This window comes from Protobothrops mucrosquamatus, unplaced genomic scaffold (assembly GCF_001527695.2).
Source record: "Protobothrops mucrosquamatus isolate PMUCROS unplaced genomic scaffold, P.Mucros_1.0 scaffold_263, whole genome shotgun sequence".
NCBI classification, from domain to species: Eukaryota; Metazoa; Chordata; class Lepidosauria; order Squamata; family Viperidae; genus Protobothrops; species Protobothrops mucrosquamatus.
Window position 1 is genome coordinate 308,995 of NW_015386339.1, and position 21,393 is coordinate 330,387.

General features: G+C 35.1%; 1 protein-coding gene across 1 annotated transcript in view; it reads right to left on the reverse strand.

Moving 5' to 3' along the window:
• LOC107302474 (sodium- and chloride-dependent GABA transporter 3) overlaps positions 1–21,393 on the reverse strand; it is a 96,369-nt gene that overhangs the window by 54,037 nt on the left and 20,939 nt on the right. The window contains exon 5 of the mRNA XM_015831581.1: positions 11,768–11,900. Coding sequence (XP_015687067.1) covers positions 11,768–11,900 — 133 coding nt within the window. The remainder of the gene's footprint in view (positions 1–11,767; positions 11,901–21,393) is intronic.

The following is a 21,393-nucleotide window of genomic DNA, read 5'->3' on the forward strand; positions in this document are numbered from 1 at the left end:
AAAATAAAATAAAATAAAATAAAATAAAATAAAATAAAATAATAAAATAAATAAAATAAAATAAAATAGTGCATTAGGAAACTTAATCTGATCCATTTTCAGCATAAGTGGATTTGGAATACCCCATGAACCAAGAACTGGCTTGGCGAAAGCAGGTGAAAAATCACAACTCCAGTTCAGCCAGGGATATCATCTAAATTAAGGAACAGTTGGTTCTGAAAATCATTAATTATGTTATCCCTTCAGTATGAGAAAATCATAGTAATTAATTAATTTACTCAGGAACTGAAGAAATATGGAGCAGTAGCTTGATATCTGTCTTCAGAGTGGATATAGATGCTTAGTGAATTTTTTTTTCCTAATTGCACTCCTTTTTAATATTGCAGTGGGATACACAGATAATTAAAACAGTTTAAGAGCTTTATTAGTCAAGAGCCAGTGAGGTTTAAGGGTTAGCAAGTTCTAGTCCTTTCTTAGACGTCAAAGGCAGCTGGATAACCTTGGGCCAGTCATCCTGTCTCAATGGCAGGACATATATTATGTCCACAGCATTTCGCTGTTGTACTAATTTAGTCACTTTATCAAAGAATGAAATAAGATTGGTTTGGCATGATCTGATTTTAATAAATCCGTGCTGGCTACTAGTTATAACTTTATTTGTTTCTAGATGTTCACAGATCTATTTTTTTATTTTTTTAAAAAAATAAGCAGATGTAAATTCTGAGAATTTGAAAAATACATAATGAGATTTCCATATTATTAAAAATCTCAGTGAGGATTTATAGTAGATTAAATTAACTGTTTTCTCATATCAGTTACTAGATCAGATACATTAACAGAAACACTACTTTTCAGACAGGAAATACATAAACATCTCAAGCTGGATCTTCCTAATTATGGCATGCTTTTGCTCAGATAGGCAAAAAAGTGATTGAAGCAAAAATAATTATAGTTCGTCCCTAGCATAGTCTTTTTGAGCCCACTACTGAAGAGGAGGTTGCTGAAGACCTTTGAAATGGTAAAGATGAGTAAGTAAATGAACTTTATTGTTTGTAGAACTAGCAAAAAAATTAATATTTTCAAAAATGGTTTCCATTTATATATTTTTAGATAACCAGAGAGCTATGGTGGCACAGTGGTTAGAATGCAGTAATTCTGCCCACAGCCTGGAGTTCAATCCTGACTGGCTCAAGGTTGACTCAGCCTTCCATTCTTCCGAGGCCGATAAAATGAGGACCCAAATTGTTGGGGGCAATATGCTCATTCTGTAAACCACTTAGAGAGGGCTGTAAAGCATCATAATGTGGTATGTGTCTAAGAGCTAAGTACTATTGCTAACCATCTTTCTGTACTCTATGGTTTAATTAAATAATAAATAATTAAAGATTAGACATTTTTAATGAAGAAATTTACCTTGCTGGAAGATCATATTTATATCAGTCTTCCCAGCATGATGCCCTTTAGTTGTGTTGTGAATTCAATTCCCAGATTCCCAGATAGCCAATAGGACTTCTAGCAATTGCTAGAATTGTTCTTGCAACATGTCTAAAGGTTGTCATGGTGAGAAAAGAGTATCAATATGAAAAAAATGTGTAAAAATACCTAAATAGCTAATTAGTTATATAGCTTCCATACATTATTACTCCTTTAAACATTGATGTCACTCTTTTTGATTTGCTTATCAAAAATGATGTTTCTCAAAACTGCATATTGAAACAGTTAACATAAAAACATAATAAATCTCAATTCTTGATGATCCATAAATGGTAGGCCAAATTAACAAAACAGATAAACACACAAATACACAAAACTACATACACACATTTTACTAGCTAAGGTTCACAAAGCCTAGTTAAATTTAGCAGCCATTTGTGCATCAATGCCTCCTCTTTTCCAAGAAATTTGACACATAATATCAGTTTCTGTGCATCTTGAAACATCAATGAAGATTTTGGAACAAATAAACCAGAGTATATGTTTGGTCTCCACTCACTGATTTCTTGGTATCTAACAGTCATTCAAACCTTTTAAGATTAAGATTATCATGACCAAGTAAACTAATCATGATGAATATTCCAAGTCATGGTAGCCTAGCATGCAAATAATAGTATTTCTATCACTTCACATATATTTTGAGTCACATTTTAAGTATAAACTATATTAGCATTAATAATGTTTATTTGATATCAATATATTCCTCATTTGTTATCTGATTACTTTTCCAAGCTGGTTTTAATAGCCTTTAAAATTTAATAGAGAAACAATGTTGTAAACATTTAAAATAATGTTCAAAGTAAATATTTATATTACACGGGATTTCACATTTTCTATTTGATACATAAAACCATCTCACCCATGAGTATTTGGGTGGTAAATGCCAGTGCTGAAATTGAGTGATATCACTATATTAAGAACAGAAACTCATTATCAGATATAGAAAAATATCTGATTTCTAAATGGTGATACCTCCATTTTCAAACTGGGAATGACATTGAGCATAGGAACCAGAAGTTTTGTCACACACATAAAAAAGCATGTGTCATGATATTATGATGACAAATCCATTCCTTACATATATTTGTGTGGTTTAGCAATGCATGTACTAAAGGAGCAGAGTATGCACTATATGGTACATTTTATTATTTGCCCCTGCCTTACTCTTCCATTGATTCCCATGATTTGAGAATATCAAGCTATCCATTGTTAAAGTCCTTATTATAATTTCAGTTTGAAGCTTCCATTTAGATTTTCTTTGTTGCATGCCAAAAATCATTCAGCTTTCTCTAATCTGCATATAATTAACACATTGATCAGCATGCTCAAAGTGCCTGCAAAATGTTCACTGCAACTTGTTTAAATACTCACATGTAATTATATTTATATGAAAGGATACAGACAATGAAGATTGAAAGTAGATTATTAGTAAATAGGCAGTCATATGTTAAAATGACATACTATTTTCTGTTTTTCTTTTATTTATATATCATGGATTAACTTATTTCATTATTCTTCATTATTTTCACTATATTATAGAAAACAGGGAGAGTAGAACTTTGGATAATTGAAATCACTGCTTGCTTACACAAAGGGGGAAATTCCAGCTAAATAAGTTGGAACACAGTTTACACTGTGTTTATCCCAAGCACACAGACTCACATGTAATGTAGTAATAACCTCAGAGTTTCCCTATGCCTGCATTTTTATAGCTAAACAAATCCAACTGAAATTTTAGGTTAAAACTGCATTTCTTTTCATGTCTATTAGACTGAACTCTAATTAGTTTATACAGTGGGATGCCAATTTTAAAAAGCTATTTGAGACAAAGAAACAAGTTGGGATTGTGGTGGTGGTGGTGTGTGTGTGTGTGTGTGAGAGAGAGAGAGTAAAAGTTTCTATGTATTATTGCAATTCAGTGCAGATTGCAATTGAATGAAAAAGTGTTCTAGACTTGCACAACGATTTCCATGATTTCCACAATTAGCAGCTCAGAGATATCCTTAAGGTTTCAGCAGTGAGTTAAGAGAGAGAGGATGAGAGATAATTTTTTTCAGTATTTTAAAACTTCAGAGAAGGCTGGAAAGCCTAAAACTCTGCATGCATCTCATGAATGTTCTACTTTCCTTTTCTGAATACAGAGATCAATCTTGGGCTGCATGTTAAAGCCTCACTATGAAGGACCATTCTCCTCTCTTACTTCAACCCAAAACAAAAGACACTTCAGGAGATATAATCATTGCTGCCTAGTTCCTTTTCCTAAAGCCTCACAATGGCCCTCAGTTCTTTTTTCTTTTTTTCCTCCCGCACATCTTTATTTTCTTCAGCTGTCCCTTTTTCACTTTCTTTATGCTTCATTGAATCTATTAGAGGCTTTATATAGTCCACTATTGAAAAAATAAGTTTTCTGTGTGGAACCACTGACTGAGTCTTAACTGCTGGCAACAGGAGCTTAACTCCTTCTGATGGGACTACTGCAGCAGTAGAAGATAAAAAGATACATAGGCATGTTTCCTAAATGTTATGAAAATGTGCAGATGTTAGGTTTTATCAGCCCCATATGGTGGCAATTTTCTAGTTCTTTACTCTTTTTTAAATGTGGAAAAATAAAAAGCAACTGGCAAATCTGCAGTCTGGCTGTAGTTCCAACATGTCTTCACCTCCCACTTTTCCCAATTCCTTCTCAATGTATTTCCCATTTGCATTCATCATTGCTAGTCTAAAGATTTCAGTCAAGCTAATATTAATACATTTAATTTAATACGTCATGGCTAGCCAATCTCTCCAGAAACTAACATCATATTTTAACAAACACTGACATTCAGACGTTCTTCCTAGCAAGAGATGGTCTGCAAATAGCATAATGCAATAACAATATGCTATTAGATAAATAATGTAAATCTATAGGGACTTAAAATGTTATAATATAATTATCAGTTTTAAGGTGATCTATTTATTATGTAAATTAGAAAGACTAGCTGATTTTTCAAACTTCAACACAATCCATAAATAATATTCATGTTTGTATATTATACTGAACAAGTTTAATCATCCTTGCATCCATTAACCTTCTAAAGGGAATACTTAGAGAAACTCTTTTGGGATCTGCCAGACAAACTTAGTCCCTTTTCTTCCATTTTTTTTTAACTTTCTATAGAAGAAGTCAATGATTGATGAACCAATGAACATCATCACAGAATATTGCTCATAATGTTAAACAAAATCTTGATGTTTAAATTAAATCAAGGTTAACTATTATGTAAAAAAAGGAAGAAAAATTCAGAATACAAATTTGATTTGAATTATTCAAATATTAACAAAGCACTGCTTAATTATTAAAAAGAGTACACACTTGATAGTATATATAAGAATCCTCATCCCAAAGCAGGATTTATTGGCGGTAAGCAAAAGGCTTTTCAAGAAATAAAATTTCATATTCTCCCACAGCACATTATTGAGCAGAAGACTATAGGGATGAATATAACTTTCTTTTCTTTTCTTGGAGGAAAAATGTTAATGTAGATAATTTCTAAAATTTATTTTTTTCATATGCTCTGTAATACAATATATATTGTCTTACTCAGGACAATGATATATACTGCCATATACATTTTCTAAATAATAAACCAACTGTCTCCATTTTATACGAACATTTCCCATAATACCGTATCTCATCCCTACTTCTTCTTTCATCCCTACTTCATTCCTGAGTCTACCACATCCTTACATTAATGTATACATTACTTAACCATTCAGACTTTTTCTTCCTCTTAAACCATTCAATCTAACTTCATATATTTGGTATAGAATTTGATTCTAATTCTACAAAAAAACCCTCACCTTAAGGTTTTTATTTTGTATTGGTCATTCACCTATATATTCACTCCACGTTCATTAATTGCTTATTGATTTTATCTCTTCTTTTACATAAAACTTATGTACCAATTCCTCATTTTCAACTTACCTTTATGTTTTTCCTGACACAGTCCACATTCTTTTTCATACTATATAACAGTGGTGGCGAACCTATGGCACGGGTGCCAGAGGTGGCACTCAGAGCCCTCTCTGTGGGCACGCGCACCGTCGGCCCAGTCCTAGGCCTTCAGCTGGGTTTTATAAAACCTTTTTGCTTTAGGCCTCCGCTGCCGTGTACAAAAAAAAAAAAGGTTCAATCAGTCAATTTCAACTTCTCGCAGGGAAAAAAAAGATCTTGCAAAGTTGGAATTGATTGATTGAACTTTTTAGTCCCACCCAGTCTGCTGTTACCACTGCAGTCACACCCACCCAATGGGCCACACCCACCCAATGGGCCACACCCACCCTGCACCCGACGATGCATAAGTGGGTTTTGGTTTGCAGTTTGGGCACTCGGTCTCTAAAAGGTTCGCCATCACTGCTATATAATATAACATGAAAAAGTATAAAACTAAGCTAATTACATGCTTATAACCAATTGTTTTAGCTTTTTTTTGACAAATATTCATTCCTTGCAACAAATATTATGAACTATCTTGTAACCAGTTTTTGCATACCTTAAAATTTCCCCATTTACTGTTTTCAGTAAATATTCTACCACAGTACAAAAACTTCCTTGTAGTTTTTTTATTATTTATGTATAACTTGGTCTAATCACTACATTACATTTACATTCACTGTAAAACAAAGCTACCTTGGCTTTTGAAACATTAATTTTCAGTTCCATCCTCCTCATTACATCATGCATTTAAATTTCAAGTTCCCAATCACAAAACATAGTTTCACCTGCATACAAAAATGACATGTGTTCATGTCTCCAACATACTTTAACTTTAATACTTTAATAAACAACATTTTTTCTCAAGATTTGCTTTTCTCACATCTTTCTCTTTTTCCTTGCTCAATGCTGAATCACTCGCTAAGCATATTCCATTACTCTCATGCATGCTTTACTCTGCTAGTACAAAGTAAACCAAACTAGGAAACCAAAGGCAAGCAGGCCAAATTTATTTTTATTATAAAGATATAGTACAGAATCTTGCAAATCGGAATGTGCTTTTCTGTTCTCTCCTTTGACTTTGTAAGAATTAGCATTAGAGTCTTGCCTATGACGTTTTTTCAGATTACATTTCTGCTCCAGATTCAGGTTTCAGATCTGACTGTTATCCCACTTGTGGTTGTCCCTCAAGGCCGTTTCCTCATCCCACTGCATTGCTCTTGTAACATTCGATAAATAACCTTCAATTCTATATTTGTGCAAAACATTCCCTAATCCAAGCCTATGCAATTTTTCATAGTTTTTTCTATTAATCATAAATGTTACTCTTCAAATTCCACCTCTTTGTGACATGCATGCAGTATCAATTAGAATAGAGCTTGAAGGGACCTTGGAGGTCTTCTAGTCTAACCCGCTGCTCAAACAGGAGCCCCTATACCATTTCAGACAAGTGACTGTCCAGTCTCTTCTTAAAAACCTTCAGTGATGAAACACCTACAAATTCTGGTGGCAAGCTGTTCCACTGGTTAATTTTCCTCATGGTTAGGAAGTTTCTCCTTAGTTCCAAGTTGCTTCTCTTCTTGATTAGTTTCCATCCATTGTTTCTTATCCTAACTACAGCTGTTTTGATAAATAAGTTGGTCCCTTCCTCTTTGTGGCAACCTCCCAAATACTGGAATACTGCTATCATGTCACACCTAATCCTTCTTTTCTCTAGACTAACCAAACCCAAATCCTGCAACCGTTCTTCATATGTTTTAGTCTCCAGGCCTTTAAACAGACTTTAATCATAAGAACAGTATTGTTTTTGTTGTGGAGAAAATAGAAGGAGGGATTAATAATTGTATAGAATGGTACAGGAAACAAAATATAGATATCAAAAATATAAAAACACAAACAGAATGTTGGCAAAGAAATGTATGATCGATTTCTATTAAAAAAAATGAGAGAAAACTGGATAAAGATAAAACCTGGCAATGGCTTACAAATGGGGCATTAAAAAAAGAAACTGAAGGATTGATTTGAGAGCAAGCTATTTGAACTAATACAATCAAGGCCAGAATTGAAAAATCACCAAATGATTCAAAGTGCAGATTGTGCAAAGAAGCAGAAGAAGCAGTAGAGCATATGCTCAGCTCATTCAGGAATTGCACAAACTGATTATAAAAAACAACTTAACATGATCACCTAAATGATTCACTGAAACATCTGTAAAAACAATCATGTATTAGTAATGAAAAATCAGTGAGAACAGAGAATTGAAAATCAACAGGCTAAAATATTGTGGAATTTCTGAATATAACTGTGATTCAGAAAAAGAAATTGTGGATAATTAATATGGCAATGTCAGGGGATAGTAGAACAGAAAACAAAGAACTGGAAAATACCTGAAGTATCAAGATTTGAAAATCAGAGTTGAAAGATTGTAACATAAGTTGGCCTCGGTGATCCTGTGGTTCTCAACATACTGGGTGCCGTAACAAAATATCTTGGACAGCACTTAGGAAATGTGGTCATTGACAAAATTTCTATCAGTCAATTAACAAAAGACCACACTGCTTGAATACTACACATGTATATATTACAACATCCTAGGTTCTTGGAAAGAATTTGATGTGTATGAAGACCAGCATCAGCTAAAGAACTGGTAACTGTAAATTCATGGTTTTGTGTACATAATAATAACTATTATTATTTATAAAGATAAAATCTACAAAGCTATTTAATTCAGCATGGTACAGGGCAGATATGTTAATACTAATGAAATACATCATTCCAAATAGGATCATTGTGAACTAATAGTCTTTTTTTTTCGAACTTTACATTCCTTCCACATAAGTCAACATTAGTATGCCTTTATCATTCTTACTAATTTTCCATTTAGCAGAGGCACACATATTTGTATTCCAGTATATAAGAAAAGGATTAAAACCTGTTGGTTTTAAGCAATGCAAAATCATTAACTACAATGTATTCTGGACTTTACTTGATATGGAACTGTCTCTTTTAGAGAGAGAGAAAAAGAGGGGAAAGGGAGAGAGAGAAACACACACTTACCATATTCTTTAAATGTATACACATACTGTACATACACAAACCACTAACATGTATCAGTTTTAAACCTATTTAAATATCAAGACTTTTGCAAAAACATAATGGGAATGGTGATTATATTACTGGTGTCCCTAAGGAGGAAAGATGCCCATAATTTAGACAAAATCCTCATTCACTGTCAAAGTGACCCCAGGACATGTTTTTCTGCTCTATTTCTGAAGGACACTTTTTGACTGCGTTGGCAACAGCAGCTAGATTCTGGGATGCAAAGACAATAGGCTCAAACTAATGCAAATGCTAAAGAGGTTTTATTGAATAAAATTTAGAAGAGTTACAGAGGAAAAAGAAAGTATATCAGGCTATAACTTTTCTGCCTGTCAAGAACACCCTAAATGACAGTGGATGGACCCCCTGTTGCTGCTGGCTGCTGCACAGGAGCTTCTAGGTCTTCAGATCTAACCTGGGATTCAAGGTATCTGGGAATTTTTGCCACCTTTATATAAATATTCAAGGGACAGTAAGTACATACTCGATGGCATATATTATCAATGGCCATAATTCTAAAGACATTTTCACATAAGACATCGCTCCTAGCATGTTACTGGTTAATGATCATGGTTTACTGAAAATGACTGAAATTATCATCTTGTAGAACTATATGCTCTAGAACTGAGTCAGCCTAATTTATATATCATGAAAGTATTCATTTACTGATATGAACAAAAGTGGAACTTTATTTTTTTAAAACCTTAACTGAGAAAGGAAAAGACTGAAATGAAATTAATTAGGAATGTAGTATCAGTGTAGAATGCAAAAGCATGACTGGTTTATTACTTGTTTGTGGAATACGCCAAATAACACCATTCAGACACAATGCTAAACTAGCATACTATGGGTCAATTTTACCCATTATACTAAGCCAGTGGCAAACAAATGTGGTGCATGTGGCAGGTTTGAAAATATAAAATTATGATTTACTCAACAAATCATAGCTAAAACAAATCATGGTTTCACATAAATAAATAATATGTAAAGACTGCCAATGGAGCAATCAAGTAGAACTGTGAACACCAGGTTGTAAATTTGCATATGTGATTAATCAAACTATAGCATTAACTGTTAATGCTTTTCTTTAGCATGGTTTTTAGCTAGTCTCCTGACCATACTCTCATAAGCAGGCTTGAGAAAGAATAGCTAGTATAAAAATACATAGGACCCACTTAGCTTTTTTTCTAAAGCTTGCCAGATAATAGCAATCTAATTTCTTCATAGGAATCTAATTCCTAATTAGAATTCCTCTAATTCCTTAAGCCTATGGGATTTGAAATTCACTATATCTGTAGAATACCAGGTTAAGGAAAAAGAACAACAGCTACAAAAATTATTGGTGGCAAAATTGCCTTTTACAATGGCTTCTGTTAAACCGCATGTCTACTTAGAATTCTTTAAATGTACACTAAATCTCAAAGATGCTATATTAAAATCAAAAGCAATTAATAGCAAAGCAACACTTTCTTTATAAAAATGGAGCATATGAAGGTAAATCACTGAAATTGGAAAATTAAAACATGAATATTTCATAAGAATACATTTCCTTCGGTTGTTTAATTAAGGTCCTTTAGCAATTAAAAGTTAAAGCAGTGTTTTTCAAAGCTGGCAACTTTAAAATGTGTGGACTTCAATTCCCAGAATTTCCTACATAGGTTATGATGGGTTAGCATTTAGGAAATCCCTCAAAACATGATTCCTTCCAACAGGTTTTAGGATTCCAGGGAAACAGGGAGCCCATGAGACAGTTACCCTATATGCAGGATGCTAGTCCATTCTCCAGCAGCCTTACTTATATTTATGATTAAATCATTTAAATTGTTGCTTTGTTGTTTTATTGCATGCTTTGTCCAGAGACACATTTGTGAAATGGGTACTTTTATAAATTTGATCAATTATTAAATAAATAAACAGACAAACAAACAAACAAAGCTGCTTTCCATTTTTTTGCTATAAATTTCATTATTAAACATGCAATGAAACTAGAAACCAATGGGGGAAAAAACTAGATACAAGTTGCGTGTACTTTTTTTAAAGTAAGTTACCAGTCCAGACTACAAACATCTGATGGTCAGTAAATGGGACCTAGGGGTACACAAAATTCTAATCCTTTAATGTTTAAAGGGTAACTCTAAACTGGATATTAGAATATATACAGTATATTCTTCAGGATATCTGACAAACTTCCATTAAGTTGCAGACAAAGGGATTGCAAATTGCTGCAACTCATTGTGATATTCTGCATGGTTTCAAATGACACTGATTACAGATTGCCTCTTAACTGCTTTTCATCTGAATCGAATAATTTATATTGATTTGGTAAAGCGACAGGCCAAAGCCTAGCAGATATCACTTTGATTAAAGCTAGCCCTTGTGCAGAACATTTTATTGCATCTTAAATCTTTAAATTACATCAATCCCACTGGTGAATAACTGCATAATCCAAATACAAATTCACTCCTAGTTTATATTATAGCATGCCTGAGAGAGCAACTAAAGAAAGCTAAGAATGAGATACCAAGAAAAAGCCATGCTTAGCTTTTTCTTGGAGGACAAGCCAGAATTTTTGGATTAATCATCATCATCATCATTGTCATCATCAAACAATCAGAAGAGATATTTCAATCCTTGATTAGCTTATTACACTGACAGGACAGAGAAATATAGCTGATAAGGATCAGCTGAGCCAAATGAATTAGCATATACCTCATTCATAGTTAGGCTGCTTCACATCTTAGATTATGTGCAAAACAATCTTTGTAATTTAGTCCATTTTGTTGGAATGTTTAAAGAAAAAGAAACATTGAAAATACCCATTTTAAAAATTGATTCATCCAGTGCCTTGTTAAAGTTTTTCTCCATAGAACAGGGGTGTCAAACTGCCGGCCCGCGGGCCGGTTTCATCATACCGGAGCCGTGCCCACCCCATTGCCGGCAATGGCAAAAAAGCTCCGATACGTAGTGCGACGTCACGTGATGTCACGAGTTTGACATGTCTGCCACAGAATGTCACATTTTTTTATTTAAGGAGCTCACACAGATCACCAGTGTTTAATATTAAGAAAAAAGCTTATCTTATGGAAAATTCATGAACACTCCTCAGCACTTACAAGGAGAGGAAAGAGAACCCGGAAAATTCAAAGCATAAGTATTTGACTATATTATGCAACATAAATTGTAGCACATAATTTCTTTTACCTTGCCAGTTGACTTTGTACCTTTCCAAATGCAAAAGTAGCAGATAGTCCAGGCAGCCAGAAGGCATAGTGCCAGTTCCCAGCGCAGATCCCCAATGTGTTCAATGCCGTCCGATATGGCCAACACTCTTCGTCTAAAAATGATATAAACAAACATCAGTGCAAAAACTTTAATGCAGAAGTTACTAATTGCTATAAATCAGCCAATCTGTTAAGAGTAATTGAAAGTTATTATTATTGTTGACGATGGTGTTGTTATTGCTGTTATAGTAAGAACTAGTTTGGTCCAGTGGTTAAGGCACCAGGCTAAAAACCAGGAGACTGTGACTTCTAGTCCCACTTTACACATGAAAGCTGGCTGGCTGATTTCAGATTTGGTGAATAATCTGGTTCGTCAATTCTTGTCACAACCAATGAATTAATACTCAATTGATCTGAAAAAAAAATACTCAATTGATCAGACATTTGCAGAAAAAATGCTAGGAAGAAAAAAAAGTTGCTATTATTATTATTTCTTAGTGTTGCAGGCAGCCTCTAAAGATAACATACAATTTTAAATCGTTAATATTAAGAGTAGGCACAAAGAAATATCTAAATTAATCAATAATGTATATTCTGCAAACCTCATTTACAAACTAGAAGGCCACATAAGTAACAAACCAAAATAAAACTCTTGTATACCAAGGATAGCCAGTTCTGCTGCAGATCTCTCAAACTGTATATCTGCTGAATAAAACTTCCAATCTTAAGAACTGAGAGTTTAAAATTTCATATAAAAAGTTAATCAATTTCCTATCATTAGCATTAATCATGTTAATGATAGGAAAATAGTACTTTCCATTACAATTAACCCATGCAGGATAGTGTGTCATTGGATCTGTGCAATGGGAATATATGGAAGAAGAAAAAGTCTTTACTTATAGAATGTAAAAGCCATTTTCCTATCAGGTACAACACAGCTTCAGTAATCCCTTCTCTCAGTGGCTTTTAGAGATGGGCTCTAAATTCATTGCAGCAACCTAATAAAACCTTTTTCTGGACATCTATGGACACCAGCTCATCTATTTAAATGTGTATTTTCCCCCTATTCTATGAAGTTAAATTGATCAGTACGAAAATCACATGTTCAGTCTTTTTAGAATTAATGCAAGAAAATTTACTAATTATATCAAAATGAATGTAACTGTGAATGCTGAAAGCAAAAATAAACTACATAAAGTTCCCTGAAATAAAATTTAGGTCACCAGGCACAACCTATATTTAAGAAATACTGAGTTAAGGAAATCATAGAAGAGGTAGCTTCTGTTAACCTCAAATAGTGTGAGCATATTTCATACTGTATGCTACCATACAGTTTTGCCTAGGGCATGGCAGGTCAGGCTTACTAGCAGTGTAAGAAACTGCAGGTCTTGGATCTTCTACTATCTTCTGCTAAATAAACCATGAACAAAAAAATCCTGATTCCCTTTGGAAGAGAAAGGCAAACAGAATGAGTCAATTCTGACTTTCTTAACATCTCCAGAACGTTATACTTAAAATTCTTTGAAAATCTTTCATTAATCCAAACCATTAAGAGAGAAGTAGTCAACCATTTAGTCCTCTGTTTGCCTGAAATGGAGTTTAATCCTCCACATGCTATTATTACTGGTAAACAACAACTTAAATTGGGTCTGTAAACAGACCTGTAGTATATTACTGAAAGTAGTATAATACTGGTTAAGATCATGGTCATTTTGTAACATTTAAGCATCTTCCCCTGTTTTGGATTGAAGTTTCTGGATTATTTTCCCCCATGTATAATAGGAGCTTATCAATACGAATAACAATATGAATACGAATAGGCTCTCAAAGGAAGGGCATAACTGGTTTATAAAAAGACTCTGATCGAAGATGCTATGAGCCCTTGAGACTATCAGACTTGTTTTCTGACAGCAATTGTTTTAGATGTTTAATTATTATTTTTACAAAAAATTCAAAGCAGGGAACATTCTTAATACTCCTTCATCCTCCTATTTTCTCCACAACAGCAACCCTGTGAGGTGGGTTGGGAATACTGACTATGAATGATATATTCTAAGCAAAATGATTGGACTTGTCCTCACTCGTACTAGTGGCCCCCAAAGTGATCTATTACTATACATATTAGCTGGAGTTTCCTGTGAAGTTCATTTAGAAATTCCACTTGAATAGCATAGGACCAGCCTATCTGAAAGGCCATTTTAACTGAAATTTATGTGCAAAGTCCTGCTTGCATTCTCACCATAAAGCAATATAATCTGGTATTAATAAAGACCATTCTCAACATTAGCTTTAATTTGGTCAACCACAATATAGATATGCATTTAGTCCCAGGAATTTAAGAAAACAATCAAAATAATTTTGGTATCATTTTTTATTCATATTGTTCAAAGCAACTTCAAAAGATAACTTTCCTTGTTAGCATAGCTGTTAGCTGATTTTCCTCCATGATTATTAGAGTTTGAAGATGTAATCCTGAAAAGCAGTTTAAACATATAATTACTTAAACAATTGTATTAAATAAATAAAGAATCAGTTTGTTGTAGTGGTTAAGGCACTGCACTAGAAACCATGAGTTCTAGTCCTTCTCTAGGCATAAATTAATTGGGTATCCTTGAGCCAGTCCCTCTCTCTCAGCCCTAGGAAGTAGATAAGGGCAAGCCAATCCCATAAAACTTTGCCAAGAAAACTACAGAGACCAATCCAGGCAGTTGCCGAGAGCCAACAATGTCTCAAAGGCATACACACATTAAATAAATAGCTTTAATTGGGAAAACATTTCATAACCTATTATACTGAACAAATTCGCCTTTATGAAGCAGAATTCTGAAAATGGCATTCTTCAGATAAGCTAGGACTACAATACATAAATTGGAAGGCATAAATTGGAGGGAGTGCTGATGGATGAGAAATTAAGAGTCTTTTAAAACATCATTGGTTGAAAACATTTATATGAAATTATTATAGATTAATCTTTTAGAAATGCAAAAGTATATTTTCCCTATTTCTTAGAAGTATGTTTATTTGGGATAATCCAATTGCAGCACTGCATTTCCCATGTACTTTCACTGAGTGAATTTTCCTGGGAAAGAGATTCTTTTACGAGGCTTTCTAGCATGTAGGGCTGTTGCACGCTCCTGAATAGCAAGAGATTTAATCACTGCCAGCATTTCATAAAAAGGAATGTACCAGAGTACTTATTGCATTGTTTTATAGTTTGGGGAGGAAAAAGAATGAATTCATTTATTTGGAAAAGACCTGTTGTGTCAGTTAACCATTTCATACTGTCTGCATGATGGCTTGGCCTTGCAAAGAATCAAGGGATGAAGTCTTTAGAAGGTAGTTCTTTATCTAAAGTGTTTCATCAAACATCCTAGAGATTATTCTTTCTAAATAATGTAATAAGAAGATAGAAATACCTTTTAAAAATTCAGAGTGTTTCATCTTCAATGCACATGGAGAAAAAAACTAGTTTCCCTCATCTTTCTTGCCGCAGCATTCTGACATGTTTAGAGCTGTTTGTCTTATCTCTATATGGTAACTGTATGCCAATTTTTTCAGCATTTCTTCATATATTTTTGTTAAAAAAACATTTTATCTTGTTTGTAACTCTCTTCTGATTTCTTTCAATGGCTTGGTTTGAACATCGGTTTGACATTTTCAGCCCACTACATCATCTGATTGTTACCCAAATAAATGGGTCCCTAAAATTGCCTTCTAACTGGCTCAATATTTGCCCAGCCACAACACTTTGGTCAACTCTAAGGCAAAAAAAACTGTTTGTAACAAAAAGAGAAGCCAGTACTCTTAAGCACCAGAAAAAGGCAACCAGGATGTCTGTTTGGCTCTGAAAGGACCTCAGTTTGATAGAAAAAAAAATGGAAGCATTACAGAATAAAACAATATTATAACGATCCAAGATGACAGAAGTCATATACTGCAGCTTCCATACAAGCTGCCTTACCAAAGGATGCAAACATTTATCTCTCCAACTGCATCACTGATCTTGGTAAAAGGATAATAGATTTGGAAGCTTTTTGGTAAATAAAGGGAAAAATCAGGCAAATACTCTCAACATTTTTCAGAATTTCTGGTCAAGCATATAGGAATCACACTGAACTTCATTAATAATTCTTTTTATAATTATAGTTTCATTCTACAGTGGTGCTTAAAACATTTGATGTCTTTTTCAAATTTCAATTTTTCAGCATAAATATGAAATTAAATGTCATTTGGAGCATTGGGAAATAAAGCCAATGAATCCTGGAGCTCCATGGATAAAGACAAAGAGTGGATCTTACCAGCCATAGATAGGATATAACTCAATCTCTGGCCATCCACCAATGTGGTCAAAGTCCTGACATAATGCCTGGAGTTTATGTGGGTCTGGAAGGGACTGAACAGACTCAATAGCAACAGCACTTAGACTTTTATACTGCTTTACAGTGCTTTATAGTCCTCTCTAAGCAGTTTACAGAGTCAGCATATTGCCCCCAACAATCTGGGTCCTCATTTTACTGACTTCGGAAGGATAGAAGTCAACTTTGAGCTGGTGAGACTTGAACTGCTGAACTGCTGGCAGTCGGCTATCAGAAGAATTAGTCTGCAGTACTGCATTCTAACCACTGCGCTACCACAGCTCAATCCTGAGTGATTATATTTGTTTCCATTACCACTATCTCAGATCTGGTGATATATCACTGCTGACTCTCACTGGGGTTGCACATCCCCATTTAAGACGTGTGCACAGTCTGGAGGTCCACTTTGAGTTTCCGCTCCTGCTTAAAGAGCAGATGGAAGCTATGTCCAACAAGACTTTGGCACAGGTACACTAAATGTGCCAATTGTACCCTTTCCTGGATCAGGAGAACCTTAAGACAGTTACTTCTGTCCCAGTCACCTTGTGATTAGATTAGTGGATTTCACTTGAGGCTGATTTTGAAGGTCATCCAAAGCTACAGCTGATTCAGAATGGGGTGGTGCAGGCACTGAAGGAGGTGCTGTGTTATCCATATCTCACCCCATTGCTTTATAAGCTGCACTTTGGGGAGGTGAAAGATGATCATATTTTCCCAGCACCATCCACTTCCACTGCTGAAAATAGCCAAGGGTCAAAGAATGGGATGGAGCTCAGAAGAAGAGGCTGATAAGTTAAAGATCCAGAATTAGCTGAAACTGATGCGATACTTTCCTTAGCACTCACCAAGTTTAATGCCTTAGCTTTTAAAAGATCCATTTAATTAGAAAAAAAGACATAAGAAGTATAATAATTATCCAGTCAGAACTAAAGAAGTTTCATGGATGAGAAACGAAATGTCTTCTTCACGGGAAAAAAATCTAGTCCTTTTGAAAAAGCACCTTTGAGATTACTTCTCAGTAGTTTCTTTTATTATTCCTCACCTATAAACAAAATCTTGCCCAAACTAAAGCAACTACTTGCATAACTTAAATATACACTGAAAATTACTAGAGAGGAGCTGTTTTAACCCAGTTCTTCCTTACCAAACGTTCCATGTTCCTCTTTGCCCTCTGGAATGCAGCGTTTTGGGAATCCAGACTACATTCCACTACAAGTGGGGACTAAAATTAAATTAAAGCCTATACCAAACTCTTATGACAATGGTATGTTATTAAATACAGACTTACTATTAATATATTATGGTTGGTTACACTATCAGCCAGATGTTTAGACTAGATTTGGCATTTTTGCCCAGCTAGTGAGTCATTTCCAAGCACCTGAGATAGATATTGTTGTCTGATAATGTTAAAAGTATCATTGCAGGATATAAACTGTTCCAAAAAAAGCTACCTCTTACAACTGATTGGTAGTGATTTTGTCAATGCCGACGGTGCTTGAGATATTTGGGATTGTAACCAAGAACTTATTACTATTGGTATTATCTTTGCTTTATTTTGCCACACTTGTTATACTTTTATTTGCAGGTCTTTATATTTTGTGATTTTCTCCAGTTTCTTCTCTTTTATTGTGTTGTCTCCAGGTACTGCAACATCCACTATTCAGACTGTTTTGTCTTTATTGTCAACAATTGTTAGATCTGGTATGTTATGTAGCAGGTACCTGACTATTTAAATTCTAAAGTCCCAGAGCACATTAGCTTCTTCATTTTTTTATTACTTTGTCTATTTTGTGGTCCTACCAGTTCTTACTTGCAGGCAAGTAGTATTTCTTACAAATACTGCATTATACCATTGTTGTTCCTTTGTCACGCTGTTACTTGTATTCAGATTATGTTATCTTTTTGCAGGAGCTAATTAGGTGGTATTCAGCTTTTTTGAAGATACAACATTTGGGTCTGTTGTTGTCTTTCTCAACTCTGACTTTGCATTGTTCTTAAGGCTTGGTCTTATGCAGTCTGTTTTAGCCCATCTGTCTCTTTTTTCAATTTTCCTGTTCTTAACCATTATCAGGTCTTGTTGTTATCTGCTCTGCCTGCTCATTTTTATATGTTTTGGGCATTTAATACTTTGCCTTGCCATATCTTCATTTGGTCTTTCTTGGAGGCCAGTTTGGTCTCTTTAGTATTCAATAAGCCTTCACGTTACATTAGCTTCACTGCATGTTCTTCACTATCCTTTAGTTATTCTTCCAATACCCTTTTTGACTTCTTCAACTGTCTGGTGTACTTGCAACATTCCACACCCATATATTTTCCTTGTTAAGGAGTGTCTGTCAACATAGTTCATGAAGATATGATGAAGGGCATGATTCATTGTTATTATTTTCCCGTTGTTCCTATCCAGGGCTTTTAGTTCTGTTTGAGTCCAGTCCATTATTCCAGTATTTAATTATTGGAATTGTCCAGGTGTTAATTGACCTGATGGTATTTCCTCCACTGTGTTTGGACTTTAAGATTTTCTAGGCTTGCTACTAACCTTCTTCTTGATGAGCGTCCTTGATGTCAAGCTGGACGATGCCCAGGTATTTGTAATGATATTTGTCATCCAGACTCTTGATGTTATTTCCATAGGGTATCCTGATTCTTTCAGTTTTCACTGTTTTTTCTCTGTTGATAGTAAAGGTGGCACATTTGTCCAATCTAAATTTCATTAAAATATCTTGGCTATATATTCAGTGTTGAGCAGTGATTCCATTTTAGATCATGTTTTTCCTTACACTTCTGACCATCCAAGAAAGGAGGCAGATATTTTCTAAAGATGTGCAATCATAAACATCAGTTAAAAATATAGACCCAGGATCAATCAAAATTAAATAGTACATGAGGAGATATTACCCTTGCAAACATTTTTATTTGAGCATCTCAAAACATTTGTACACTACCTTTTTACAATAAGTTAGAAATCAAATACAACAAACACACTTTTATTTATAAGGTTGAAACTCCAGATAATGGCTCCAGAAAAAAATGCAAATAACTCAAAGATGTAAAATTGAGATTGTCAAATAACAATATCAGCTAAAACAAAGTATTAATGCATGTCTCCTGAGTTGAAATTGTATATACAATATTCAAAGTTGAATTATATTAAATCAAAATTGAAAAAGAAATATCAATCTAACATTTCCATCACAAGGAACCTGCACAATTTTCAACTAAAGAATGGTTCAGCACAATTATTTACATGGTTTCTCCAGAAGAACAGCAGTAACAAGATCCTCCTGAATCTTGATAATGCCTGCTAAAATGTTTGCTACCCCCCATTAGCTTTGTATCTCCTGAAAATCTGACAATATTTCTACCAATTTCATTCATAAAATCATCATAAATTTAGTGAACAGCACAGACCCATAACAGACCCTGTGGAATGTTATTTGACATTTCCTTCCAGTCTAATACAGATACATTAATTTATACTTATTAATATACAGAATGGTACATAGTACAGCCCAAATTTTGTTAGCTTCTTTATTAGACTCTCATAAAAATACATTAAATATATTCCAATGAATAGCTGAGTTTTGGTTTATTAGTGTGGTCTCCTGGTGCTAGAACGGAAAGACTCAAGTTCAGCCTTACCACTGAAGCTCAATGACTCAGCCCAATATATCTCACAGTGCTATTTTTGTGGGGGAAAATAAAAAGAGGGTATCCTAGCTATAAAGGAATGACAAAACATAAATCTAACAAACCAAAAAAGGGAGCTTAATTTTTGAGACATCTTTGTGTCAAGTTTTATTCTTGGTGACTTGCAAAGACATTCAGGCAATTTTCTTTATTTGATATGGAAAAGATTTCTTATTGCCTTCTTTTAGGATACTTATAGCCTTGAAATTCGCAAGTGAGGTTCCCATTCAAGTCCTAACCAAGGCCTGTCCAGCTTAACTTTCTAGATCCACCAAGATCAGCCAGATCTACTGCCTGCTGGTTATATAGAAAATACATTATAGAGAACCTGGAGATTGCATTTTGCTGCCTATTTTCCACAATTGCAAAACCATTTATTCTATCGATTGATTGATTGATTCAAATTCTATAACCCATTTCAATCCAATTTATTCCAGATGGCAAACAATATCACAATAATTAAAACATCAAAACAGAAAAAAATATAAATTGTACATATATGTAACTGAAAAATATCATAATAATTACATAAAAATTAACAGTGCAATGGGGTCCCTAACACTTTCAGGATCCCAGGGCACCTAACCAGGTTTTGAAACCTTACAAAAGGCTAAGGAAGTCTCCTGAGGTCCAAAGGAAAAATGTGCCAAAGGACAGGGGCTACTGCTGAGAAACTACACCTTCTGATTCTGGCCAGTGGACATTCCTTGGCTGATGGGATCTGAAGCATCCCCAATCTACTAGACATAATTGGATGGGGAGAAACTATTGGAAGGAGATGACCCCTTAGGTAACCCAGTCCCAAGCCAAGTAGAGCTTTAAAGCTGAAAACCAGCATCTGAATTGCAACTAGAAACACATTGGCAACAAGTGAAGCTCACATAGTAGTGAAGTTACATGTGCCATTTAATTATTTAACTACCCTTCAGCTGCATGTTCCACTAGTTGAACTTTCTGAATGCTCTTCAAGGGCATCCCCATGTACAGCATATTGCAGTAATCCAAATGAAAGGGAACAAGGGCACAGCTGTACATCTCAGCTGTACATCTCAGCTGTACATCTCCACCCCAGGTCACCCCAACGATGCCCTTGACGTGATGACCCGTTGCCTGGAGGCCGTACGGGTCTGGATGGGGAGGAACAGACTCAGACTCAACCCTTCCAAGACCGAGTGGCTGTGGTTGCCGGCGCCCCGGCATGGTCAGCTGGTTCCATCGCTGTCTATAGGGGGCGAAACTTTGGCCCCCTCAGAGAGGGCACGCAACTTGGGTGTCCTCCTGGATCCACGGCTGACACTGGAAGATCATTTGTCGGCCGTAACCAGGGGGGCGTTTTATCAGGTTCGCCTGATTTACCAGTTGCGTCCTTTTCTGGACCGGGACGCTTTGCGCACGGTCACTCATGCCCTCGTCACCTCCCGCCTGGACTACTGTAATGCTCTATACATGGGGCTCCCCATGAGGAGCATCCGGAGGCTTCAGCTGGTCCAGAATGCGGCCGCGCAGGCGGTGTTGGGAGCGACGCGTCGCTCCCATGTAACGCCGCTGCTGCGCGAGCTGCACT